Source organism: Astyanax mexicanus, chromosome 6, assembly GCF_023375975.1.
Source record: "Astyanax mexicanus isolate ESR-SI-001 chromosome 6, AstMex3_surface, whole genome shotgun sequence".
NCBI classification, from domain to species: Eukaryota; Metazoa; Chordata; class Actinopteri; order Characiformes; family Acestrorhamphidae; genus Astyanax; species Astyanax mexicanus.
The window spans coordinates 49,909,730-49,927,968 of record NC_064413.1 but is presented as its reverse complement, the minus strand read 5'-3'; the positions used below and the strand labels follow the sequence as shown (position 1 = coordinate 49,927,968).

Sequence of the window (18,239 nt, the reverse complement as noted above, 5' to 3'; positions counted from 1 at the left end):
AAGGGAAGTATAATACCCCTACAACTACATTCTGAGATGTCTGGCATGTTGCCCTGTTACACAGATGTTACACACTGCTTCTGTATGTGTAGCTCAATAAATATCGCACATTTCAGTCTAATTGTGGAATTATTAATCGTTCCTGGTATTTCCTTTTTTTTCATATATCATTTGCTGATCAGCATTTAAAACATACAGCTCTGAGAAAAAATGAGACCACTTAAAAATGCTTAACTGCTTGAATTTTAGTATTTTTAGTAAAGGCATAAATTTATCCAAAAGCGGTGTGTAAGACTGGTGGAGGAGAACATGATGCCAAGATGCATGAAAACTGTGATTAAAAACCAGGGTTATTCCACCAAATATTGATTTCTGAACTCTTAAAACTTTATGAATATGAACTTGTTGTTTTCTTTGCATTATTTGAGATCTGAAAGCTCTGCATCTTTTTTGTCATTTCAGCCATTTCTCATTTTCTGCAAATAAATGCTCTAAATGTAATAAATAAATCTTTTAATGTGAAATTTAGGAGAAATGTTGTCTGCAGTTTATATAATAAAACTACAGTGTTCATTTTACTCAAACATAAACCTATAAATAGCAAAATCAGAGAAACTGATTCAGAAACTGAAGTGGTCTCTGTATATGACCAGATACATGTGTTGTTTCCCCCCTACGTTTTTACAATGTTTTCCTTGATGTGATGTCAAAATGAAGATTACTGAAATCAGGTCATCACTATTTCATAGTGGCTTCCAGTACAGATAACTCAACCCTAATTAATTAATAATAAATGCATGCTTTTGTGTAATTTAACTTCTTGCACTGTATATTTGATTAAAAAGATCTCCGAGCCTCTTGAAAGATGAAAATAAATCATTTTAATAAAAATAACCAGTAGAACAAGGCATTGCTTCGACTACATTCTGTAGATCACTGTAAAAACAATATAACCACAACAGGCATCCATTGAACTAGAGCTTCACAGACAAGCGTTCTATGGATATGTTTAAAGTGCAAGCATAAGTTGCATGCATGCATTCCTGAGTCATAAAAAGTGTTATTGATTCGGGTTTGTTAGCATTAAAAAAGAAAGAAAAAAAAACAAAATTAAAATGAATAAAGTGGGTGCACGTGTTAAACAGGCTATTGCTGCCCTCTAGTGTAAACATCTGATACTACAATATAGGTATTTATTTAATATTTGTTCACATTGGCTGTAAGTGATGCTAATTCACACGATACTACTAAAATGAATAAGTTAAACACATTTAAATAAATAGAACTACAACAAAAATGATAAAGTAAATTAACAGTGCTGACAAATACTAAAATAATAATAATAATAAAAACACAGAACATACATCATTGCATATCAATACTATTACCACAGCTTAAAATGGCCTTGTTTTTCTCATGAACTGTTCAGATTAACTGGCTGAATGTCTTTCAAATAATAGCTGTGTCCCAATTCAGGGGCTCCATTTGAAAACTGACTCATTTTTAGTGGCGCAATTTAGCTGTACCATTGTAAATGTTTATTTATTTATATGAATATTCAAATTCCATGGGGCAGATTATCACAGGACTCCATTAGGAGCCTCTACAACTACATTCTGAGATGTCAGATGACAGATTTTACACACTGCTTCTGTATTTATTGTTCCTAAAAAAAAAATTTAAAAAAATGTTTTTCTTGACTCATTTTCAGTGGCCCGACTTGACTGTACTAGTGTAAATATAATTCTTTATACGTTTATGCTTTATGGCTACACAGACTCATTAGGCTACGTTCAAAAGTGGATCAAATCTGATTTTCTCACCAAATCTAAAGCTTATTTCACTGTTCACACTCCATCTTTTTAATGGGACCCTTATCATACATTTTTCCAAACAGTTAGCACTCCAAAACTCTAAACTGATGCTAATACGCACTAGCGCCATGCTTCACATGAAGTTTTAGCTTCCTGTAATTAATGCCAGGTTCACACTACACGATTTTAGCCCAGTTTTTCAGTTGCAGACAGGTGATTGTCAACAAAAAAAAATTGATATATATATATATATATATATATATATATATATATATATATATATATATATATATATATATATATATATATAGCAGAATAGTGAATGCACTGTAAAAATCAGATTATGGCTATTTAGGAAAAGAAAAACGAGAGAGGAGGAAACTCTGAGAATTTTGGGTTGGAGTTCGGGCAGCTTCAGCTTGTCGTAGAAAGCGAGTCCCCTCTCCTATAAGTAGAGTCAGGAAGGAAAGATAACGAAGTTAAAGGTAGAAGATGTGGTGACATGACGCATAAGAGAAGTCAAGCAAATTTTTAGGTTGCTCGTTTAGAAAGGGCATCAGCAGAAGAGCGAATGGTGGTTCAGAATTTGTGGTTTATACAGACTTTAACGTCTATGTCTGCGTTTTTTTTTTTTTTTTAAGGGTACAGCCCCTGAATTAGGACACAGCTATAAAAAAAAGTGTAATTGCACTGAGATGCTGTGGAGAATGTTCTCCAGAGCTAAAATGTGGCTAAAAACAAACAATAAGATCAAAACATAGATGTTCACACATTTAAAACTATTTTTTTTTCACTTTCTGACACTTGACTATGAGTGTACTATGTGGTTTTGGTCACTTATATCAGCGTCGCAGAAAACCTCTACATCACACTAGAGTGTAGGCCAAAAGTTCTTGCCAGTTTTTACAAATATTAGGGGCTTTATGAGGCAAAGAGCTGTTCATATATTATTATTATATATTATTTTTTTCTGTGAAGCAACAACGTGAACCAGAAACACTACACTTTACACTGTACACTTACAGGCTTCAATATACCGAGGGTTACTTCACAGAGTCTGAGCCAGGCTGGGTGAATAGGTCATATAGGGCAGGGGTCGGCAATAGGCGGCAATAAGCATGAAACATCTGCCCTGTGAGGTTGTTTGAGCTATAATGAACGATAATGAAATAAAATAAAATAAATAAAATGCTTCTCTGGTGAGCTTTTGTTTACATACCTCCCCTATCCGGCCATTCTTGTTTTTCCTGTCCATTCTTGGGCTCCCTATCTGCTTATAGGGGCGTTTTTTTTCCCCGGCTGCGTCCCAATTCACTAGCCAGGGCAGCGGTAGGGTATTGGAGCGCAACCCTGTTGACACGGCTTCAATCCCGCGTTAGGAGCTGTGTTTTTTTTTTTTTTTTTTTTCTTCTTGGGTTTACCTGCTTTGAGATCAACTGTTCTGCAATTGGGTTCAACAACCCTCTGAGCTGGAGAGCTACTAGTCTGTAGCACTCCATCCCATTGCTCTGCTCTTCATTTTCCAAAACTGGCTTAATGGCTAGGGAAATATCTGGCCCACAGCCTAACTTCATTGCCGACCCCTGCTGTAAGGTTTTGGGGGCAATTTCCCCTGAAAGCAGTGCTGCACAGAAATAATCACAAATTAAATAAAATTATTTTAACGCTGCAGTGCTTTTCCAAGGCTGGCCCCTATCTGGCTACTTCTACTCCATCACACGGACACGTTATTATATTAGCATGCATTTGCTGAGGGGACTGGGACGTGTATCTAACTGAGGAATTTGGACGGAGGGTCTTCTGCTCCTCCTCTTTTCTGAAGGATAATGGCGTCTTGGTTTTGCACAGCAGTTAGTTGTTCGTCTCAAAAAACATGAAGTCCTGCAAAGAAACATAAAGAAAGAGAATTAAATACTAAAATATTTGAAGTGTTGTTCAGTGATAAAGTTGTCACAACTTCCTTATTAGGTAATGTCAAAAGGATAAAGTGCTGCCACTATGATCGGGAGATCGCTGGTTCGAATCCCAGTCATGCAGCTTGCCATCAGCTGCCAGAGCCCTGAGAGCTGCAAAATTGGCTTTGCTCTCTCTGGGTGGGTACAGTAGATGGCGCTCTTTCCCCTCATCACTCCTAAGGTGATGTGGATCAGCACAAGGCTGTGTCTGTGAGCTGATGTATCAGAACCGAGTCGCTGCGCTTTCTTCCGAGTGCACTGTGATGCTACTCTGCAATGCTGCATCAGCATCAGTTCAAAAAGAGGCGGAGTCTGACTTCTAGTCTTCACCCTCCTTATGTTGTGGCATCACTAGTGATGGGAGATACACAGCTGAGTAACAGCTAAATGGCTGGGACTATTGGCCGGCCTAGCTAAATTGGGAGAAAATGAGGGGGAAAAAGGCCACCATTTGACCACTTTCCAAAATTCCAATTATGTCCTATTATCCATTATCTGACAATAGAACACAACATGTATATTTTTGAAAATATTGCATTTCAAAATTGTTACAGCATTGTGATAACAAAGCAAAAACAGATTAAATCGTATACATGTAGTTTGGTTTTTCAATAAATGTGTTTTTCGTTTTCTTCATGGCTGCATGAATGTGTTTGTATATATACTAGTGCATCTAAAAAAATAATATAAATGAAAAGTTACTTTATTTTAGTAATGCAGTTTAAAATGTGAAACTGATGTTTTATATAGATGTATTAATCACAGAGTGATCTATTTTAAGCATTTTTAAGCATAAAACCCAAAAATCAGTGTCTCAGAAAATTAGAATATTGCATAAGACCAATCTGTACTTTTGGCAGTGTGGGCAGTGTGCCAAGTCCTGCTGGAAAATGAAATCCACATCTCCATAAAAGTTGTCATCAGAGCGAAGCATGAAGTGCTGACATTCATACAAAAATGCATCCTAACAAAAATTAAGAGCACAATACTTACAATGAGGAAGCAGAGTCCGATCATCACCGCTTTCATTCTGACGTCAAGATCCATGGGAAACTGAATTCCAAAGTTGTCTGCATCCGTAAAAGCTTCCCGAAGCAGCCCTGTCCACTGCTTACTGATCTTACCGATGCTGACATCATCCATCGTCATAATCTGCCAGAGAACATCAATAATCAGTAATACTGTATATGATTAATTTAATACACATTAAATTACTGACCACATTCTAATATACCACTTTATTAGACTGTCTACAAATTTAAGTTGATAATAGCTCGTCTTGCTGGCTCATTATTCATAGATTCACAAATCGATTACTGCTTTGGTTACTCAGGATGTTCCCCAGGGCTCTATTCTTGGTCTCCTGTTATATATTATTAATAACATGTATTATTAATTCCCAATCCCTCAATAACTCACATTGGGTTATATAGTTATTAATGGATGGATGGAGTTAAGTTATAAATGTATGGAGTTACGGATTGGATGGATAGGTGAATAGATGTAGTTATGGATGGATGGAGTTATGAATGAATGATGAATAGAGTGATTGATGGAGTTATGGATGGATGGATTATTGAATGGAGGATTTATGGATGGATGGATAATGGATGAATGGATTAATGGATAGCTGGAGTTATGGATGGATGGAGTTACAGATGGATGAATGGATGGATGGAATATTGGATAGATGGAGTTATGGATAGATAGATGGATGGAGTTATAGATGGATGGATGGATGGATGGATGGATGGATGGATGGATAAATTGAGTTACAGATAGATGGGTGGATGGATAGTTAAATGGAGTTATGGATGGATGGGTGGATGGATGATTTGATGGAAGGATAGAGTGATAGAATGAGTGATGGATGGATGGAGTTATTAAGTTATAGATAGAAGGATGAATGGGGTCATGGGTAGATGGAGGTATTGATGGAGTTATGGATGGATGGAATTACGAATGGATGATGGATTGAGAGACTGATGGAGTTATGGATGGATGAATGAACAGAAAGATGGAGTTATGGATGGATGGAGTTATAAATGGATGATGGATGTATGGATAGATGGAGTTATGGATGAATGGAGGGACCGATAGATGAAGTTATGGATAGATGGAGTTATGGACACATGAATGGATGGACTGATAGGTGGAGTTATGGATAGAAGTAGTTATGGATAGATGGAGTTATGGATATATGGAGTTATGGATAGATGGAGTTATGGATAGAAGGAGTTAAGGATAGATGGAGTTATGGATAGAAGGAGTTATGGATAGATGGAGTTATGGATAGATGGAGTTAATGACAGATGGAGTTATGGATAGATGGAGTTATGGATAGAAGGAGTTATGGATAGAAGGTGTTATGGATAGATGGAGTTAAGGATAGATGGAGTTATGGATAGAAGGAGTTATGGATAGAAGGTGTTATGGATAGATGGAGTTAAGGATAGATGGAGTTATGGATAGAAGGAGTTATGGATAGAAGGAGCTATGGCTGGATGGATAGAGTGATTGATGGAATGATGGACAGATTGAGTGATGAAGTTTTGAATGAATGGATCACTTACAAATGCCAGAAGAAACTTCATGTTTTAATTACTGAGGCTAGATATTTACAGTTTGTTGTTTTTGACTTACCTTCCTAAATGCAAATGGCCAAAGTTATACACAGTACATATAAACAGTACCATATGTCTCCCCAGTCCTTCACCAGTTATACTGACTACCTTTTACTCGACACATCCATTATAAAATCCTGCTACTGACCTCTGATCTTCTACAAACACACATTACTGCTGAATGCAACCAAATCACCACATCAGTGCACTAGAATATAAAAGAAGATAAAAATGATCCTGATCAGTGCAGGGTCAGAGCTGACTGACTCGCAGGGCTCCTACTGATGACCTCATGTTTACTCAGATCCAGCTCATATTCCAGACATACAATTAGTCTGAGAGTAACCTCTGCTTATAGCCAGCTATAAATATCAGCACGATTTCTTAGACTGCCAAATCACACACTGCTCTCAGAGGATAAATAACAGTCTGATTATTTATCACAGTCCTCAATTCTGTTCAGTACTAACATCTCCTTAAGCCCAGTAATCCCAGATCCCCTACTACTGTTACAGAGTTTATAACACTTATAATTCATACAGGATAAAGTACAGCTGTGTAGGATATGTGTATATTCTGCTCCAGCTGAACACAGTCATCTCAGGAGAGAATACCTACAGGAAAATAAAAAGCAGGGTTCATATATCTCCTTTTTTTTTTTTATATCCGTGACCCCTTAATTTTGAAATTTGGGTACCACTTTAAAATAAGACTACCTTTATAAAGGGTTTATAAATGGTTTACAATTAGTTTAATAATGGTTACTAATTAGGTTGTAAATGCCTTAAAAAATAATTAATAATCAGTTATAACACATACGTAGAAAGGGCAACAATGACCTGTTGTTTGGCAAATAGTGAACCCACAGCCATCTATACTGTTGCCCTTTCTACGTATGTGTTATAACTGATTATTAATGATTTTAAGGCATTTACAACCTAATTAGTAACCATTAATAAACTAATTGTAAGCTATTTATAAACCCTTTATAAAGGTAGTCTTATTTTAAAATGGTACCGAAATTTGTTATTTGTAACTGTACTGTATTTGATACACTGGCATGCCAAAAATCATGGAACAGAAGAATATAAATTGGTCATGAAATGATTCCTCATGGCACAGCTTGCCAGCATGATCATGGCAAGGTGATGTGAGTTAGCTGAGATGAAATAGAATTATTGAAGTATTGTAGTGGCGTCAATTGATTAACAAATGTCATCAGATTAATTGCAAAATAATTCTGTGATTAACTGAGATTAATTGCACTTGGTCTTCTTAAGACAATTTGTTCATAGTATATATTTAAATGTACAGTGGTGTCAATTAAAATACTAGTACATACTAGTATGTTTAAGGGGAGATAAAGCCAAGGTGGGGCGCTGGAATAAAAAATGCATGATAAATTATTATTATATTATTATTCCTTATATTGTAAGGATTTCTGAATTAGACCTTAATTTGTTGGATATAAAAATCTCAGGAAAGGTGTATGATATTGCACACATTCTCACAATGGGGGGGGATGATCATTTAAATGGCCTGGGGTAAATACAGTCAGTAACAGCCAGTATTCAGTAATGTGTACACTGTCCCTTTAAGAGCCCCTTACACTAAGTGCACAAGAATGTGTGTAGCTATGCTGAAAGTGTAGAGAAACAAAGTGTGTGTTGGACTGTGTCACGGAGTGTGTATTGGTGCTGCATTAGTTCATGTATGAATAAGGCAGGTTATGGCGGAAGTTGGGGTCAAACATGGTGACTGTCACAGTTTAGCCCATGTCTGTCTTCTGTTTCTCCCTCATTTGGTCTCTTGTGCTCCTGCCCCTCTGTTTTCCTGTCAAGTGTTCCCAGCCATGTGCTTTTGTTGTGTTTTTGTACCTGTCTCCACCCTGGAGTCCTCACCTGTGTCTTGTCTGTAACCCTGCCCCCTCGTCATCCAAGCCCAGGTGTTTCTCATTCTCCTCATGTATTTAAGCCCCTCTGTTTGAATGTTCAGTGTCGAGTCGTTTGTATCCTTGTCTCCCGTATGCCAGTTTTGTATTTTGTGTGCTACCTTGCTGTGTATGTGTCAGGTTGGTTTTTGTTTCTTAGTCTTTGTTTCCTAGTCTTAGTTTCTTAGTCTGTGTTTCTTAGTATTTGTTCAAGTTTGATATTATCCTAGCCTTGTTTTTTTTTGTAAGTTTTTTGCGTTACCCGTGTTTTGTTTACTGTTTTTATTTATCTTGTTTATTTAATAAATATAATTAATAATATTCTGCATTTACGTCCATCCCTTTCATCCTTCGCAACAGTGACGTAACTACAGGTAAATATCTGGCGTGTTCCTATCTTGGCGGCAGTAAAAACAGGAAAACAGTATACCGCTCTTTCCTGTCTAAGCCATGCAGGAGCACTGTGCACACTGCATGCCCTCAGCACTAGTTTCCTCAGCTGAGATGCACAAAAGTGCCACGCTGTTAAGATATGAACGCGCCAAAGTCAGAGCTCACCTGTCTCTTGTGACAACTGATACACTGATTGTTTTATTTCCCGTTACACCCAAAATACACCCGTGATTAATTAAGAGAATTAGTACGTGCCTTTTTAGCATTTTAAGATGCACAAGGCGTGCTTTTTTGTGCCCTCACGATACCAAAAAGACACACAGACACGCCCTAAATCCAGCTGCACGATCCGCAATTGACCGATGTGCTATAGATCTTCAAAATAGGACGTTCTGATCTAAAACACATCTGAGGTATCAACAGAATATGTAACACTTAATTCTCCAGAAATAGAATTTTCCTTTATTTTTAAAATCAGATGCAATGCTGAGTGTAATAGTGGGATATTTGGGCAAAGCTACAGTGCATTACCTCAAAGTCCACGTCTGGAAGGCAGCTCCAGCCGCAGAACGGCCCCTGCAGCTTGAGGACTGGCTCCCGGTGCTCGTTCTTGATGGTGAACTTGGGCAGGAAAGGATGCCACTCCTGGAGCACATAACCCACAATGTTCCCCGGGGGAGACTGGACCTCCAGCTGGGGTACAGAGAGCCAGCGGCAGCAAAAGAGAGAAAGAGAGAGAGAAAGAGAGAAAGAGAGGAAAAATAAAATATATATATATATTTTTTTTTTACTTTGGAAACTTGGATTCACCGCTCATTTGTCTGGGCTGTGTTTCCATGTAAAAAATAAAAAAGTGCATCACTGGCCAAAGCATCACAGCAACTTCTCATTTGTCAGGAACATCAAACCCAGCGCGTGTTTATACTTGGTGTAAGAAAAATATTATGAGTGATAAAACGAGGTTCTGGCCCACAATATTAGATTCACTTCTGCTCTTTCTATCAGTTTACTGCATTACTGAGCTCGCCTCAGCCCTCCTCCTGCGCTCTCAGCTGTTTTTGAGTAATATTATAGAGACTACCAGTAAGAATGATTTATATTCCCCTCCACCCTCAATATAACTCACAGTGAAATTACAGAAGATCCAAACATCTGTGTGAAACTCAAAACCAATAAAAAAAAAAAACAGACCGGATTCCAATAATGCGTAGTGAAGAACTAAGAATAAAAAAATCTCCAGACACAACAACCCTGTGCATTTCTATTACAAATGTAATGTATTTAATAAGACCAAAATACTCAAAACTGAAGAGAAAATTACACAGGTTCAAAATCTGATACAATCCCATGAGTAGTTCACAGCATTTGGCTCAAAAATGTAAAAAAAAAAAAAAAGATTTTACAAGCTTTTGTTTTGTGGCTACTGCAGTTTCGCAGATCTCCACTTCATGTGAAGACTTTTCCCCCCAGCATGCTGATTGGCTCTTTTGTTGAAGGCAAAAAAAAAAGTTTCTGCGATTGTTTAACTTTCAGTTTAATCATAATGCTGAGAATACAGTTTTACTGCTGCTGCTGTCTTCCACACTTTCACACTTCAAGCCATATCCAGACATCTGTAAAATTGTATTCAAAACATTTTTGACTGGTGACACATGAGTTGTGTTCAGGCTGGTATATCAATTGTTAATAACAAAGGTTTAAATGCTTTCATTGCATTTAAAAGTGCATTATTTGCAGCGAAGACTGTGGGACTCTGTAGTGGGTACAAATGAATGGGACATTCCATTTCTGAAGTTGTGCAGGTATTTAACTTTACTCTATCCAAACGCACCGAACAAACTGTTTGCACAAAGGAAATCATTAATTCATTCATTCATTCACTCATTCACTTATTCATTGTCAACCCAATCCATTTCACTCCAGTTATATAGTGTTAGAAGTCTAGTCCAAGGACTCTAACACTATATTGGTGTATCGCAGCATTCAGTTACCCAGACCTGGAATTGAACCGCAGCCTCCCACATGATGTGGTAATTAGCTCATTGGCAGGTAGTGGTGTTATCCACTGCAAAACACCAACCACTATTACTGTAATTCTACAATTGTTGCTCTAACTTACTGTACATAAAATTATGTATGATCTACTGGCTTGAGTGGAATCAACATATAGCTAATATTCCAGGGGATAGGGTGAGCTTTAATTCATGGTAGCAATGTCGAACCAGCTCCAACACACTTGCCCACAGCTCAGAGCAGCATTATTTAGCTTTTGTGAAACAATGTCAAAAGTCATGGGACACAACACAAGCTTCTGTCCCTTTGGCATGTACCATCACCATTAGAACCATTTAAAGCACTTCTATTTTTAAGAGAGTATTTAACTCTACATTCAGTGCAGTTCTAACTAAAAGTTCTACCCACTGAGACGGAGTGTTCACTCACCTCCTGCAGGCAGCACGGGAAGAAGCAGGACATGCACTTCAGCGGACGGTTGACCGTGATCACCTCCTGCCCGAAGTTGTCGAGGACGCGGATGGTGAAGGAGCGCAGTGGGCCGCAGCACTGCCGCGTCAGACAGTCGTTCTCCTCCACCGCGTAGAACACGTTCTGACCCATCACGTTACGGATCTCATACTTATTATTGCTCTCAAATCCGGCCAGAGCTGCGCACAGAATACATACACAAGACATCTTCTCATTTAATGTTTTAATTTATTTATTTTTTCCTACATTGTAAATGAATACTGAAGTCACAACAGGTAACAAATAAGGAATCATGTAGTAACTTAAAGGTTTTAAACCATAGACTGTGTATAGCTGGACAGAGCATCGTCTCTCAAAAGTGAAGCCACCACAGGTCGGGCACCCCCTGCTGTTCGGTTGCAGAAAGCTGTGTAACCCCACCCATCCCCATAGGTTTCAATGGCAAAACAGACACCTTTTAATCACGTTTTTTCTAATATACTGTAATTCTACCTCCTTTATTTAAATGTAACACCTAGTGTAACCTCTGCTTATATTGTCAAATTTTTATATCCCCACATAATTCGTTTTTAAAAACGTTATTCAGCTCTATTCAAAAAAGGTGTGGTTATTGTAAAAGGGCTGGTTATGGCCGGGACCGATAACAGACCGTCAGCTCTGCTCCGTTCCGCTCTGCAGCCTGTGACCTCGAGGCAGCCCTCAGGGGCGGGGTTATTTAAATGAGTGGGCTGTCTCTCCACAGTCTTTCTCCCTCCTCTGGACTCTACTGCGCAGACTCAGGTATCAGGATCGCCAACATGGCGGAAGATTTTGGCTTCATTTTTATTGAATGAATGGGAACAGCGACACGGCATCCATCTTTTTTACAGTCTCTGTTTTAAACAAACCAAAATACACTGTGAAGCATTTAGGTGCTCTTATCTGGGTGCTGTTTGTTAACTTGCGGTTTCTTTGGCTGGAAACTCTAATAAACTTATTCTGTACAACAGAGGAAACTCCTGCTCTTTCTTTCCTGGAGCGTTCCTGATGAGAGCCAGTTTTGTCATATCGTTTTTGATGGTCTTTGCAACTCGACTGCACTTCAGGATACTTTCAAGTTCAAGATCTTCATTTCTTAGAGTATTTTTTTCTTTACTTATTTGAGTAGTTCTTGTTTCTTATAATATGGAGAATTAGAACATTACTCAAATAGAGCTATTTATTCATTGTAAACCTGTAACTCTACCTCTTCACTACTTTACTTTAACTGATGCTCTCAAACACTTTATTAAGAGACAAGAAATTCAAGTAATTAACTCTTAACTAGTTCAGCACAGCTGTTAACTGAAAGCTTGAATTCCAGGTGACTCTACCTCGTAAAGCCGACTGAGAAAATCGAGCCAAAATACCAAATGTGCAGAGCTGTCATTTTTTTTTCTTTATTAAATAACTCCATATATTTTTCTTCATAATTTGATGACTTTGGTATGAATCTACAATGCAGAACATTTGAAAACAATGATTTTTGAGTTTAACACTAAATTTAAGTGTGTCCAAACTTTTGACTCTACTTTACTGTAAGTGAGGGGATGGTTTTGTTTAAAATGCATATATACAGGTCCGTCTCAATATAATTAAAAAGTTACTTTATTTCAGTAATTCAGTTCAAAATGTGAAACTCATATATTATATAGATATATTACACACAGAGTGATCTATTTTAAGCGTTTATTTATTTTATTGTTGATGAGTATGGCTTACAGCCAATGAAAAACACAAAAATCAGTTTCTCAGAAAATTAGAATATAATATAAGACCAATTTCGTACTTTTTGCAGTGTGGGCAGTGTGCCAAGTCCTGCTGTCCATCTTCATATTGGTTGCATTTCATTTTGAAAATCAAGAGACCAGAGGTCTTGAGGTCTAGTGTGAAGTTTCTACAATCAGTGATGGTTTAATGGAGAGACATGTCATCTGCTGGTGTTGATCCACTGTGTTTTATTATCAAGTCTAAAGTCAGTGCAGTTTTGTTTTCCCACAAAATCTTACAGCACCTCATGCTTCCCTCTGCTACAGACAACTTTTATGGAGATGCGGATTTCCTTTTTCAGCAGGATTTGGCACACTGCCCACACTGCCAAAAGTACCAATCAGTCTTATATAATATTCTAATTTTCTGAGGCACTGATTTTGGGGTTTTCATTGGCTGCAAGCCATAAATCAGCAACAATAAAAGAAATAAACGCTTAAAATAGATCACTCTGTGTTTAATACATCTAATATAATACTTCATATTTAGACAGGATAATATGAAAGGGTGAACCAGAGTTTGAGCATCTTGCGTGGTGAGAAATGGGCCGAAGACGAGTGATATTCTGTAGGTGGAAAAAAGCTGGTTTTAACCAGTCACCTAATGTGTGACAAACAACACGAATTAGGACAACACCTACACAACACAGTATCACAGCCATGCCTCGAGTGTAGGGTATTTTCTCTCCATTATCGTTTTAATCAGTGGAATCCTGCATCTACAGCCAGATAGACGAAGCTAAAGGCTGAAGATAGATGGGCGGACTGGAGAGCCAAGTATAGCCGCCATCATCATCATCATCATCATCATCATCATCATCATCATCATCAATATCATCATCATCATTAGAGCGAGTTGTATGAGATTTCAATTGACAGCTGGCTTCAGTTTCACTATTGAAGCATGATTAATGCTACAGATGTAGTGGCTACTGAAATATAACCCTATTGTCAATTTAATATGTAAATTAAGTAGCTATAGTAGCTAATCACTTTCTCCCATGGGTGAGGTAAAATTGGAATAATCTTTATCTACAACACATTGAGTGCACTGTAAAAGTGTGCAGCTCATGCAGTAGAAGCTGTACTTTATTTTTAGTCATGCTGATTTTGAATAACAATTAATTGGGTGACTGAAAATGCTTTAATATGATAAAAATGCAAAAAGTAATTGGGAAGTGGTAAATATATTTTCACAGCTCTGGAAACCTTGGAAATCTTTTAAATGGGTCTGCTCCACACCTGTCGTTTTGCTTGTACCCTTTACAATACCGTTACATAATTCTGACATATTCTTAATATTTTAATGTCTATCTAATAACAAAAACAGCTGTTTCTAGTTGTTTAATAATATTAATAAACTTTACTCAAATGAAAGGTATACAGAATGAATGCTTCTTAGGCAGGTTCACATTATAATACATTGAAAAGTGAAGAATTACATACCTAGCTAGAAAAACAGACAGACACAGACAGACAGACAGACAGACAGACAGACAGACAGACAGACACTTTACTGATCCCAAAGACCATTTAGGCAGTTTCTTAAACTTTTGCTTAGTTATGTAAAAGTATCTTTATACATTTATGTATATAATTATTTTGTAAATTAATATAAATTAAATAAATAATTTTATGAATAAATAAATGATATGCTTTATAAGTTTAACATAATAAGTTAGGAGTTACAAAGCTGTAAAAAAGCATCCCAAAGAGTGTCAAAAGTCCCAAAAGCTACCGTATAGAATTGTACTGCATATTTCATAGCTCTGAAAAAAATAAGAGAGCACTTAAAAATCATGAGTTTCTTTGATTTTACCAAATTGAAAACCTCTGGAATATAATCAAGAGGAAGATGGATGATCACAAGCCATCAAACCAAACTGACCTGCTTGGATTTTTGCACCAGGAGTAAAGGCATAAAGTTATCCAAAAGCAGTGTGTAAGACTGGTGGAGGAGAACATGATGCCAAGATGCATGAAAACTGTGATTAAAAACCAGGGTTATTTCACCAAATATTGATTTCTGAATTTTTTAAACTTTATATGAACTTCTTTGCATTATTTGAGGTTTGAAAGCTCTACATCTTTTTTTGTTTTTGGCCATTTTTCATTTTCTGCAAATAAATGCTCTAAATGACAATATTTTTACTTGGAATTTGGGAGAAATGTTGTCTGTAGTTTATAGAATAAAACAACAATGTTCATTTTACTTAAACATAAACCTATAAATAGCAAAATCAGAGAAACTGATTTAGAAAATTAATACCTAAATACAGAATAATGAGTTGAGCTGCTAAAATGACTCAAATCTTTCTAAAGATTTGAAAAATCTCTTAAAAATTGATGCCATATAGAACTTTCTGATTCCGATTCATTAAATGATGTATTACAAATTCCTTAAAATATTGAATAACATCTCTAAAAAAACTCATAACATACAGATACATAATTTGCTAATCATTTCTGTAAAGGTTCATTTTAATGGAAGCGGGAAATAAAGGGGATGCTGCTGGTTTGGAAGAATGGAAGATGCATTACATATAGGAGCTACATGATGTGAACATGATATCAGTCTGGATCAATAACCCGTCCTGTTCCTGGCGTCTCTGAGTCATACTGGCTAAGTGCCCTGGATCAATACATCCCATACATCCCATTAAACAGCTGTGACAGCAGCACTGAACATACTTACCCTCTATGAGCTCCACCTTCTGTTTAATCAGCAGCTGATCAACCTGTGTAAGCACACCAGAAACACTCAGGGCTCTCACAGTAAAGCTTTCAGACTAATGACATATCAATATAAATGAAATCATGCCCGGCTGAGGAATCCAGCCTTTGCTGGAGCTGGTTTTAGATGGTCTAAGCTGATGTTTGATGGTTAGGGTGGTTTAAAAGCTGGTTATCCAGATGAAAAAAAAATACACTTTATTATAAGCAAGATGGTTAAGCAGCTCTTGACCAGCATAGTATATATTGCATTTTATTTTGGTCACTTAGACTTAGGCCAATTATAAACTGCATACTAATACTATTGTATTAAATGTATGTATTAAATACTAATCTCTAAAGGTTTTTGTACTAACAAGAATTGATAAAGCATAAAACATTCTCCCTTTTTCCCCTTAAATATATTTGTATTATTTTTTTTTCTTTCTGTATGTTTATATGTTTTGCTAATACTGAATCAATAAAAAAAATCTGAGGTTCTTCAGCCACCTACTGCATTTAATTGCAATTAAATACTACATAATTTGGATGGGTGAGTGAATACTTGAATATTGGCAATATAGTGTATCTTTAAATATTAGTACTAGCATGGAGTACACCGTTGGGGCACAGCCTAGGTATTTGTCTATTTGAGTATACTCACCTTTACTACTTTCGTCTACGCTACAGACTACATACTCAAAAACGAGTTAATATTAGTAATTAGTACGCAATTGGGACGCACCCTTTATTGTAGCAATAGGGGAGCTTCAGCTTGGTCATGCTGGTTGGTCATAGTCATTAACCAGCTTGGTCATGCTGGTTGGTCATAGTCATTGATCAGCTTGGTTATGCTGGTTGGTCATAGCCATTAACCAGCTTGGTCATAGTCATTGATCAGCTTGGTCATAATCATTAACCAGCATGGTCATAGTCATTGATCAGCTTGGTCATGTTGGTTGGTCATAGTCATTGATCAGCTTGGTCACGTTGGTTGGTCATAGTCATTAACCAGCTTGGTCATGCTGGTTGGTCATAGCCATTAACCAGCTTGGTCATAGTCATTGATCAGCATGGTCATAATCATTGATCAGCTTGGTCATGCTGGTTGGTCATAGTCATTAACCAGCATGGTCATGTTGGTTGGTCACAATCATTGATCAGCTTGGTCATGCTGGTTGGTTATGGTCATTGATCAGCTTGGTCATGCTTGTTGGTCATAGTCATTGACCAGCTTGGTAATGCTGGTCAACCAGCATGGTCATGGTGTTTATACTAGTTAATTAGCTCAAAAATATATACATCATATCCTGGACAAAAGACAAAAGCTAAGCTGGTCAACCAGCATAACCATTTTGACCATCTTGATCCAATGAAACCAAAAGAAGAGTATCATCTCTTACCTGTGTGAGGTATTCTAGCCCAGCTGGACATCCTGGCATGCCAGGATTGGGCACCATGTACATGTTATGCGCCATGCGTTCCTGGATGGGGAAAAAAGAAGTGGGTCAAACGAAAAGAAAACGAGTATTTAGCGTCATCTGCTGGTGGATAAGTGTAAACACAACTGCACCGAGAGTGAACTGGTGAAAATCTCATTACGTGTGTTTAGCTGTGATTTCTCTTATCTGAACAGGCAGATGGCTGTGTAAAGAGGCCGGTATTGAGCGCGCGCTGCAACACGAGAACTCATGGATTCATGGATACATGGATAATGCGTTACGCGCAGCGCGTTACGCATTACGCACGGCTACTATGGCCGGAAACAACAAGTGCATACATATAGGAGGTTTCTGCAGAGCATTGTACGACACAGCACGCGCTCAGTAAGGCTGATTTACAGGGGATAACAATTAACATGTTGACAGATGGAGATCCTGGAGCTGTAGGGAAAGCACCACTGACCCAGATCCTCTCTGCAATATAACGTTATGCCATGCAATTTAAAAAGGCAATAGCTGTTATTATATGTTTTATATCCCATAATTAATATATCAAAAAGGCAATAAATAGAAGCCAGTCCAAACCCTGTACTGCTCACCGTTTACTGCAGCTCGGCCCGTCCAGATCAGCAGTGGGCTCCCTGCCCAGCCTCAGCCCACAACCGACATCTTCACTGGGGGGAATAATCACCTATAATAAACCAAATCACAGCAGACATGTAGCTTCCATCCATCAGCACATGCTGGTCTTAATGTAATGGCTATTTACACTATACTGACTGTATAACAATAATGGTATTATTGTAATAATAGAATAAACACCAGCTCCTCCTCCTTCTTTACCTTCTCCTTAGGAAAAAAAAAATAACAGGCTGCTTCAACTCTCATAGACCCATAAAAAACAACGCACCCCATTGGCCAAAGAGGTCACGCCCTCCTCCAGCGCCAGCCAATCAGCGTGCAGAGATCAGATCATCTCAGACCAGCTACAAAAGCCTATTCAAAGCTGCGCGTGCCAGAGCTGGTTTATGGAGAGGCTGATCACTAGGCACTTATCAGAGAAATTACTATTAACCAATAGAGGGAGCCAGAGAGAGA

General features: G+C 37.6%; 1 protein-coding gene across 1 annotated transcript; it reads right to left on the bottom strand.

Moving 5' to 3' along the window:
• Window positions 1-858: 858 nt before the first annotated feature.
• Window positions 859-18,037, bottom strand: si:ch73-206p6.1 (phospholipid scramblase 1). Its single transcript, XM_007253762.4, has 8 exons — window positions 17,985-18,037; window positions 17,741-17,832; window positions 17,103-17,183; window positions 15,683-15,725; window positions 11,159-11,379; window positions 9,248-9,409; window positions 4,763-4,921; window positions 859-3,695 (listed from the first exon to the last, which is right to left on the bottom strand). The coding sequence occupies exons 3-8, from the start codon at window positions 17,175-17,177 to the stop codon at window positions 3,666-3,668; spliced, it is 690 nt and encodes a 229-aa protein (XP_007253824.3). The 5' UTR covers window positions 17,178-17,183; window positions 17,741-17,832; window positions 17,985-18,037; the 3' UTR covers window positions 859-3,665.
• Between the last annotated feature and the right edge of the window lie 202 nt (window positions 18,038-18,239).

Excerpts from the sequence above, each read along its gene's own strand:
- si:ch73-206p6.1 (XM_007253762.4), bottom strand. The coding sequence starts at position 17,177 with ATGGCGCATAACATGTACATGGTGCCCAATCCTGGCATGCCAGGATGT. Across the intron at positions 9,410-11,158 it reads TCCCGTGCTGCCTGCAGGAG|CTGGAGGTCCAGTCTCCCCC; the intron begins GTGAGTGAACAC and ends TCTGTACCCCAG. Across the intron at positions 4,922-9,247 it reads TTCCAGACGTGGACTTTGAG|ATTATGACGATGGATGATGT; the intron begins GTAATGCACTGT and ends GTTCTCTGGCAG.